Genomic DNA, 10,474 nt, shown 5'->3' on the forward strand with positions numbered 1-10,474 from the left:
ATATATATATATATATACACACACAGAGATAATGTGTCTTCCTCTGCAGTTTAATGCCATTTCTCCTCATGTTTTTTTTTTCCAGACTACAGTGAAGGACAGCTACTCTCCTCACAGCCAGAAAAAAAGCAAGGTAAGAAATGTTACAGATAAGCACCGTTATCTAACCAAATATTTGTGGACTGTGGTGGAGTGTGATTTAAATACCCACACAAGGCAGCGAGCAGCCCTTTCAGACTGAATATAGCTATCAGCTGCTCCACTGCCCTTCCCCACATTCAGAAATTCCTCACAGATCCAGAAAAAAAAAAAAAGCTTCTTTAGTTTAAAAAGTGCATTCAAAATACCTTGGCTTGTATGAAAAAAATGCGTTTTACCATTTTTACACTTGCTGCAAAATACGCCAGGTTGGATCTTCTGGAGTGTTTTTTTGTTTTTACTAATGTTCAATACTTATTTTTAGCCGGAACAATCCGCGTGTAACTGAGTGAAATAACACCGCGCGCCACCGCTGCCAGCAACAACTAATAATATTCCAGGCATAACTCCACAGACGTAACTCCACAGGCATGCCAAGGGTCAGCAGATCTGTTTACTGAAAGGAAAGCCACGGGGATTACAGGCTCTTTTAGAGGATGATTATCGGCCTCGGCTACCTTCCCTGTGGATAAATGCTAAGCCAGCGCAGGTTGCAGGTATTCAGCTCAGTGCTGGGCACACAAAATTCCCCAGCTAAGGGGGAAAAGTGCAGAAAGTGAGGCTCAAAGGCAGGCTAAGCAACCACAGACCACCCCGTCACAACTGCACCCTCTCTTCACTTCTGCACCAGTGCCGCTGTGAGTTTGAGCTGAGATCGGGCTGAGTGAATCTAGCTTGGGCTGGTCCCCAGCAATAGGGAATGACCCCAACCTGTGGTCCCTCAGCCTTGCTTTTTCCTCCTAGCAGAGCACAGAATTTGGCCTGCTGGTGCCAGCAGTTTGTAAACCTTACTTTGCCTCATGCCTGGGCAAGTCTGCAAGTCAGGAGACCTTTATTTAAGTCTCTATGCACGTAACTGTGCATCTATTCTTATGCAAATGATGATGTGTGATACACTTGCAAGTCCAACAGCAGAAATTATTAGTCAGACGTATGTCCTTCTCCTCTCTCCTGTGCCACGGGAAGCGCATGGTGCTACCAAAAGCCCATCATGCTAGCTCACTACCTAAAAATAGGGTGTCCTTATCAGCTCAGTTTGACACTTGTTTAGTTCCTTCTCCCCATTTTCTTCCTTAGACATCTCCACAAGTAGCTTCTTGGCTTTCTCCTGCACCCATATCCTACACTCTCAGACTCTCTGCAGGTCCTCACACTGCCCTGGACACTTGGGAGCAGGAGGGAGCAGTTAAATTTTATCTGGCTACTCTAAGAGAGCCTTCTTTGCGTTATTCTTGTGGTCACTTTCTCTTGCTGACAGAGTCCATGTTGGGCACCTCTGTTATGCTGTAGCTGGACTGACTCCTGGGGACTGTAGACTAACCACCACACAGGCCTGGATTAGAGACTTTGCTTCAGAGCATGTTGCTGTGGAACGGGAGTTAACGGCGAGCCTGGAGCGTGTGCAGTGGTGTGATGCTTTGGAGTGCTGTGTGCTACTGAGCCAGAGGTATGGAGCTTAGTAGGTGCACGGAGTTCCCTTGTTGGCTGGCTTGTTCCTTTGCCGTTCTCACTACTAACGGCCGTGGGGTTGGGGGGTAAGCGATGATGCTGACATTTAAAACTGTTTCCCTAAAGATGTCAGAAGCTCAGAAATCATCTAAAGTTGCCATCAAGAAAATGGAAGACGACTTACCTCCCCCACCCGCCCTTGGCTCGGTCCAGGCCATCGCTCCAGGGAGCCAGGATCTCAACTCACTCCCTGTGCCTCCCCCGAAGCAAGCCTTCTCCAAGTTCTACCAGCAGCGTCAAGTGAACGAGCTAAAAAGGCTCTACAGACACATGCATCCTGAGCTCAGGAAGAACCTGGAAGAAGCTGTGACTGAGGACCTGGCAGAAATGCTTAATACTGAAGATCAGGCGTCTGTGAACCTGGATAAAGTCCTTCCAGGAGAGGTCCAGTCCATGCGCTGGATTTTTGAGAACTGGGCACTTGACTCCATTGGGGACCACCAAGCCACCAAGAAGCTGGCAGAAGAAGAGATCATTCCCGGTGGGGATGTGAAAAGTACTTCCCTGATGTTTGAAAGCCAGTCAATCAACGGGGACAGCCTGTCAACATCGGCCAAGGTATCCGAAACAGACCTTGCCAGGGGGGACGTGCACACTGCCCGGTGGCTGTTCGAAACCCAGCCACTAGACTCGTTAAACAAACTGTATTCGGATGAGACCGAAGTGCAGGAGGCGGTTCTCAAGGAGCCTGTGCAGGGAGGTGATGTGAAAGGTGCCAGACAGCTCTTTGAAGCACAGTCCTTGGATGCTATAGGACGCTGCTGCTCCGTGGAGGAGAAGAGCATCCTACAACTCAAATCAGAAATCCAGGAGCTAAAAGGTGATGTTAAGAAGACTGTCAGGCTCTTCCAAACAGAGCCCCTGTGTGCCATCAGAGACAAAACCGGGAACATCCATGAAATCAAGTCTGTCTGCCGAGAAGAAATCCAGAGCAATGCGGTCAGAACGGCTCGCTGGCTCTTTGAGACTCAGCCCCTGGATACCATCAACAAGGACACTTCCAAAGTGCAAATAATCCGTGGGATTTCGTTGGAAGAAATTGGAAGGCCAGATGTCAGCGGAGCAAGGTGGATATTTGAAACTCAGCCTCTGGATGCCATCAGAGAAATCACAGTTGAAGAACAGGATTTCAAGGCTTCAACAGACTTTATCACAGGGGCAGATGTCACCAAGCAGCGAATGCTCTTTGAGACCCAGGCTCTTGATTCTCTGAAAGGAGAAGCTTCAGAAAGTGTTGTAGCCAAAGAACAAGTCATTGGAGGTGATGTGAAATCTACACTCTGGCTATTCGAAACACAGCCAATGGAAACTCTGAAAGACAATTTTGAGGTGGGGCATTTGAAGAAAGTAGAGCTTTCCGCAGAGGAGAAGGGAGATGTGAAACAAAGAAAACATGTTTTTGAGACCTGTCCCCTTGGCAGCATCTCCAAGGCATTCGAGGAAGACATTCCAGCCACCAGCATGGAAGAGGTAGTGAAAGGGGACGTGAAGTCTTTCAAGACCCTGTTTGAGACTCTCCCCTTAGACAGCATTAAACAGGCTGATGCTGAGCCTGTCACCAAAGAAGAGGAGAAGATTCTGGCTGGCAATGTCAAAGCCAACCAAATCCTCTTTGAGACAACACCTCTGTATGCCATCAAGGATAGCTTTGGCAATTTCCACGAAGTCACATCTGTAAGCAGAGAGCAAATAATCAGTGGTGACGTCAAGAATTACAAATGGATGTTTGAAACCAGGCCCCTGGACCAGTTTGATGAAAGCACCAAGAAAGTGGATATAATACGGGGGATCACAAAACAAGAGGTGGTGGCTGGTGATGTCAGAACAGCCAAGTGGCTCTTTGAAACTCAGCCCATGGATGTCATTCATCACCAAGCCATGCAAGGTGAGGAGCAGCCCTCGGTGAAGCGGGAGATCTCCCAGAGGGGGGATGTGAAGACCTGTAGGTGGCTTTTTGAGACCCAGCCCATCCACACCCTGTACGAGAAAGCTGAGAAGAAGCAGGAGGAGGATGGCAGCGTGCCCCAAGCTGATGTGAAGTCATACACCTGGATGTTTGAGACTCAGCCCCTGGACTCCCTGAAAGGCCAGGAGGAGCAGTATTTGCAAGTCAGTAAGGCATACAGTCAGGAGGAACTACAAGGAGTTGATGTCAAAACTGTCCGGCACCTGTTTGAGACTGAGCCCTTGGGCAGCAGTGTTGTCAGTGAAGCTGACCGGAAAAAAACCGTGCGGTACTCCAGTCGTGTGGAGATACAGTCTGGGGAAGTGTCCAGAGTGAAGGAGTTCTTTGAAGCTAAGCCCTTGGACACAGCCACCAAACCAACATCCCAGAAGGACGATGGGACGATTGAAGCTGGATCTGTGCACAAGTTCACTTGGCTCTTTGAGAACTACCCCATGGACACCCTCAAAGACAGCTCCGAGGGCATCCAGGAAATCCCTCCAGAGAAGAATATCAAGGGGGGAGATATTGGAGGAAAAAGGTTCGTATTTGAGACCTATTCCCTTGACCAAATCCATGACAAAGTGGATGAGACAGAGCTCCAGAAGATCCAGAAAGACACTATGAGCAAAGCTGATGTCAAGTCCTGCACAATGCTCTTTGAAAGCCAACCCTTGTATGCTATCCAGGACAAAGAGGGGCGATACCATGAGGTGACCTCAGTGCAGAAAGAAGAAATCATGAAAGGTGATAGGAAAGGCGCCCGGTGGTTGTTTGAAACTAAACCCCTTGATCAGATCAAGAAGGGAGAAGAGGTATTTGTGATCAGGGCGGTCACCCAAGAGGACATCAAGAAAGGAGATGTCCAGGCTGCCCGGTGGAGGTTTGAGACAGAGCCTCTTGATTCCTTCTCAGGAGGAAAGTTGTCTGTGCCCAGAACAGTAGATGATGTGCAGAAGGGAGATGTTCAGTCCAACAAGCAGCTCTTTGAGTCCCAGCAAGTGGGCCAGAAGAAGTATGTGAGGATGGTCAGTGTCAGTGACGTTCAGCGGGGTGACGTGAGGACATCCACCTGGCTCTTTGAAAACCAGCCCGTGGACTCCCTGTATGGGGATGCAGAGAGAAGCTCTTCTATCAGTACAGTGCAGAGAGAAGACAGCCAGAAGGGGGACGTAAAACGCTGCACCTGGTTGTTTGAAACCCAACCAATGGACACCCTTAAGGACCCAGAGGTGACGGCCAGTGCTGAGGCCCAAGAAGAGATCCCTCGTGCAGATGTGAAAAGTACAACTTGGCTCTTTGAGAGCACACCCTTGGATAAATTTAGTGCTTCTGAAGGTAGTATAGAAAGAGAATTGAAAGAAAGGACCATGAAGGAGACTTTAGAGACGCTCTGTGCTTGCCAGGCTATCCAGCATGATGGGATCCTCATTGAAGCCAATGACATGGAGAGTGTGAAGATGGTGAAGTACCAGCTCAGCAGCCCAGGTGCTCCAGAGATCCTGAAGGAGGAGATTGTGGGAGGCCATTTGCAAAGGATCATGCTGCAGCTCCTGCACAGAACCAATGTGGAAGCACAGAGTGTGCTGGTGGAGGAGGACAGAGAGGGCAAGATCAAAGTAAGCCCATTGCAGCTCTTGGACCAAAGTGAAGCTGTTAAAGGCAAAGAGGACTTGAGTGGAAATGTCACTAAGGCTTTACAGGGTCTCCTCAGCCAAGATGTTTCCATCAAAAAGGGGATGGTCTTACAAGAGACAAAGTCGGGATCGGTGAAGATGACTCTCTACTCCCTCCTGTTCCATTCTGTCCAGCAGAAAGTTGTGAAGGGGGATGTGAAGTCAACGATAGGGAACCTATTGGCTTCTTCTCAGGAGCAGAAAGCAACAGCAACCATTAAGCGTGAGGACAATGAGAAGGGAAACGTCCAGCTTTTTGCAAGCTGCATTGAGAAAGGAGATCTAACCTACCTGAAGAATCTCCAGCAGGAGTCAGAGATACAGTCCCTCATCTCTTCCCAGGCAGAGCAGGGGGCAGATGAGAGTGCCCCATGGGTTGTGCAGGGGGCTGAGGTGCACATCTTACCAAATAAAGAACACATGGAGAAAGTAGTTGCAGAGGGTGAGCCAGGGGCTGTGGAGGGAGCGAAAAAGGTGTTTGCATGTGAAAGCTTTGGCAAAGAGGGTGTGTTAGAGAGAGAGGCCACGCGTGCAGCAGGTGTGCCAGGCACCACTGTGCCATGCCTTGGCAAGCCCCTGCCCACAGCGATGGGAAAGGAAGAAATTCTGTCGGGAGGGCTTAAAGTGACGACGAAGTCAATCCAAAGGGTTCCAGACGTCAGCAAGAATGCAGAGAAAGAAGTCACCACCAACAGTTTGAAGGAACCTAAAGTTATGATGCAAGGCAAGCTTCCAACCCAAGCAATGGCTCAGAGGGTAGAAGTGGATGGGAAACAGCAGAGTCTGGTAACTGGGGAAGCCACTCAGATGCAGCCGGAAGAAAAAGCGCTTGGGAGTGATCTTCAGGCTGCAATGCAAAGCCTGAGGTTAGCAACAGCAGAAGCAAAAAACATTCAACACCACGTCCAGAGCAAGCTCCAGAGGAACAGGGAGGAGGTCCACACGGCCTGCAGGCAGCAGGCAGCCAGCAGCCAGGGAACAGTGACCCTTCAGTCAACCGTACGCCAACAAGACTCAGCAACCCTCACGCAGGAGAGCACCAGCACTGCCACCAGGACCACCACCACTAGAGTCCAGGAGGCATCCAAGACCCACACAAGCGTGTCTCAGAAGAGCATAGCATCACACAAAAAGGTCAGTGCTTCAGAGGAAGTACAGGGAGGACAACTATTCAGCCAGGAAAGCCAAGTTGTGCCTAGTAGAGATTTTAGCATTAAGGATGGCCTTTATACTGCCACACCCGTGACAACCTTTATAAACCCTTTGGTTGAGCCTGATTACAAAGAGCAATCAGTGCAAGAAGAAAGAGATGTTATTATCAGAGGGGATGTGCAGACAGCTATCAGAGCACTGCAAAGTGCCGCCACAGAACAGCGCCTGGTAGAAAAGGAGGATGTTGTCCCAGGTAATTTAAAAGCCACACTTCAGTCGCTGGAAAAGTCTAACGTTAATGTCTCCAGAGGGGATTTTAAAGCCGCTATGATATACAGGAATGCAGGGCAGTCCTATTCTGTGTGTAAAAAGAGAAATGAGACTCAAGTCGTTAGTAACCAGACTGCTGTAGTGGCTTCAGGGTCACAGGCTGATAATGACTTTCCTCCTCCTCCCTCAGTTGCTGTGATGAAAGCAGAACATTGCCCAGCCTCAACTACAGCAACCACAGAAGGTGCCCTTCCACTACCAACCAGCAAAGATGAAGCCCCAGGATGTTCTGCATCACTCCAGAACCCTCTTCTTGCCCTCCCTTCTCTGTCCAGCAAACCCAGTGATCAGAGTCCTGCAGAGAAGCCCAAGACACCTCCAAAACCAGACATTACTGCCCTAACCAGGAAAAAACCTGTTCCCCCTCCAAAACCTGGGCACCTCTTGCAGGAGGTGTATTCTGCCTCTGTAAATAACAGCACAAGCAGACCAGACAAACCCATCCCTCCACCCCTGCCTCCAAAACCAGCAGGTCTGAGGGAGCTCATCAAGCCAAAGCCTCCCCTCATGGAGCTGGGATTAAGCTGTGTGGAAGTAGGTGAACAATCAGGTCACGGGGAGGTTCAGGCAAAATGCTGCACTTTGGAGACACCCATGAACAAGCCTGTCACAGTTCAGGGTACAAGCCCTGAGAGAAAGCTGCCAAAAACCCCAGCCAAAACCCCTCTTCAAATGGCAGAGGAAAGGTACAGGGCCAGCAAAAGAGCACAAGGAGAGGTGGAATCGGAGAGTGCTAAGACTTCAAAGCAAATAAAAACCAGAGTGGTTAGTTCTGAAGTTGAGCAGGGAATGATGAGCAGGAAAGTAGCAGCTGCCAGGAGATGCCAAGGTGAGGTGGTGCAGAGGTCTGTAGAGGTGTGCCAAGATGAGAATGGCTGCTTTTCCATATCACATCCAACCTGCCCTGCTAAAGCACACACACTTAATGGGCCAGGAAAGACTGAGCCAAGCACCTCCTCTGTGGGCCACACCATTCCTCCAAAGAGAGATGACTTTGTACAAAATGCCTCATCCAAGGTGGAAAGGGAAAGTGTGTCTAATTCTTACAGACTGTGGGAAAGCCAGAGTGTTGTGCAGCAGGTGAACGAGAGAAGGCAAATGTGTCATTCAATGTCCATCCATCAGCAGCCAATGAACTCCTTTGAAGAACAACAACAGGGGAGTAGTGGACAATTGAAATGTCCTGATAGGGAGGCAGAGATACCTGTCCAGGAGAAGCCAGCAGTTGTTATGAGAGAAAAAAACAAGAGAGAAACAGAAGATGAGCGTCGGAAGAGGCTGTCAGTCCACAAAGAGGAGATAATGAAAGGCAACGTCAAGGAAGCTATGGAGATCTTTGAGAATCTCAGGAGACAGGAGGAGCTGCAAGAGATCTTGACTCGAGTGAAGGAATTTGAGGAGGAGACAAGCAAAGTGGATGTGAAAGCTCTGAAGAGCTTCTTTGAGAAGGTCCCCGACTGGGTTGTTCGTCAGAAAGCCTACCAGGCCAAGCAACAGGACAGGGCTGAGACACTGGCAAGGGAGGACACTGAGAGTGTCTCCTCAGTGGAGCTGGTTTTCGGGGACCTGGAACGAGCAAGTGCTGAGATTATCCACCTGAAGGAGCAGACGCTTGCCCGGCTCCTGGACATTGAGGAGGCCATCAAGAAAGCTCTTTATTCTGTCTCTAGTCTCAAGTCTGAGTCAGACATCGCCGGGCTCTCAGGGCTGTTCAAGGAGTCTCTGGGGAGCACCCAGAGCTCTGTGAGCAGCAGCAATATCCGTAAAATCAGTATTGTCTCAAGCAAAGCCAAGCAGGAGGGAATCACATCGGAGACAGGGGAGGTGGCACCTGCAGAAGGTGCAAAGGTGGCAGAGAGGACTGAGGTGACCAAGGCAGAGCTAGAGGTGCCCCGCCTGGTTCAGTCTCGTGTCAGCTCTCCCTCCTCACCCTCCTATATCTCCATCGAGTCTGCTGCCAGGAAACCAGCAGAGTCACCCAAGACACCTCATTCACCGTGGGACACCCCTTCAACAGACTGTCTTGACACTGCAGGGAAGAGGAATGCTTTTGCTCAAGACACCTTAAGCTCCTTTAACCATCCATCAGCAGGGGCTTCTGGGCATGACTCGACCCCCTTTGAGAAAAGACCCGAGCCCGTCCAAACAAAAGCTGGGCTGAGCTCAGTGAAACAGCAGACCGTTGGCAATGCCAACCCTCCAGTCAGTGAAAAAGAGAGGTGCCCTCTGGACACCTCCAAAGGCAGCTGCCACTGTGGGATGAAAGGAGCCTTCTCGGACTACCGCTCCCTGAATGTTCCCAGCCCACAGAATCCACGGAGGCAGAAAAGCATCTTGGAGCTGCAGACAGGGCCCGATGGGTCCAAGCTCTATGGAGCCACCCGGACTGTCATGGAGCAGTATGAGGAAATGGACCAGTTTGGAAACAAAATCATCACTTCATCCACCACAGTCACCAAGCAATCTGAGACACAAACATCTTCCACGTGTGATGTAGTCTCTCATCCCCCATATGAGGTATCTACCTCACCCATGTTTCGGAGGTACTTGAAGACCCCGGGTGAAGACTTCCACAGCAATGGCAGTTTTCAGGAGCCAGGAGTAGTCTTTGTCACCTTTGGCAACTCCAAGCCAAAGAAATAGGAGATTCTGGAGAACAAGAGGGAACTGTATAAGTCAAAAACAAAAGTCCACAATCAAAACACCTCCTGGTTTATTCACGTTACACACAGGGATTCATCTTCACCCTAAGGACTTCTCAGGGTCACCGTCTTGGTGTTTGCATACAGACAGGACAAATGCAGTCTGCCTTGACACAGGAGGAGATCAGCCCTCACTTGGCCAACCCAACGGACTTGGTGCTGCACCACACTGTCAGAAGCACAAGGGAAAAAATCCATCCACAGGCACCTTAGGGCAGCTTCTTCCCCCTAGGCTGTTTGGGGGTGGAGGGTGTGGGGTGGGGGTGGTTGTATCTGGCTTCTCTGAACTAATGCTGAAGAAAGGATAGGTAGCATCAGCTGAAGAACCAACCAGTCTGGTCACTGGCAAACAAACACCTGTATGTTTTCTTCTTTTTCTAATTTAAATCTAGACTTTCCAAGAAGGGCATCCTAAACACACGTATATACACATGCTCATATTGATGGGTGGGTTGGATAGATTTTCTGTTAGTTATTAACAAAAGGAAAGGAAATAAATAAATCTCAAATTGCTGTCACTGTTGAGGCTGGGGGAGGTATTTATCAGTTTATATTTTTGATTACTGGAATTTTGATTACTGGTACTCGATGCTACTGAAAATTGTCAAGACAAGACCTACAGCTATTATCAGTGCCATTCCCCCAGAGAAAGATGCTATGAAAGATTCTCTGCTTGAGTCAGAATGGCTACTGCTTTCCTTTCTCAGTTTTTAGAATTGTAATTTATTATTATTCAATATATACAACCCCTTATTTTAGATTTTCCATGCTTTCATACATGTTTACTGTTTACTCATTTTGAGACTTTGTAAAGCAATTTTCTTTTTATTATGGCTTTGTTTTGTACATTCTCAACTCATTATTTTAGATATTTTGTGGCTTTTTTTTTTTAACTTCTATTGCTGCGTTCTGAAGGTAAACTTTACCTCTAAAAATATTTTGGTCTGGTTGAGTTTCTTTTA

General features: G+C 48.8%; 1 protein-coding gene across 1 annotated transcript; it reads left to right on the top strand.

Annotated features, from left to right (window-relative positions):
* The first annotated feature begins 94 nt into the window (after nt 1–94).
* XIRP2 (xin actin-binding repeat containing 2) lies at nt 95–10,260 on the top strand. The gene is made up of 2 exons (XM_008941540.1): nt 95–133; nt 1,774–10,260. Exon 2 carries the CDS (start codon nt 1,774–1,776, stop codon nt 9,451–9,453), a length of 7,680 nt encoding a protein of 2,559 aa, XP_008939788.1. The 5' UTR covers nt 95–133; the 3' UTR covers nt 9,454–10,260.
* The last annotated feature ends 214 nt before the right edge of the window (nt 10,261–10,474 follow it).

This window comes from Merops nubicus, unplaced genomic scaffold (assembly GCF_000691845.1).
Source record: "Merops nubicus isolate BGI_N331 unplaced genomic scaffold, ASM69184v1 scaffold14120, whole genome shotgun sequence".
In the NCBI taxonomy this organism is placed as follows: domain Eukaryota; kingdom Metazoa; phylum Chordata; class Aves; order Coraciiformes; family Meropidae; genus Merops; species Merops nubicus.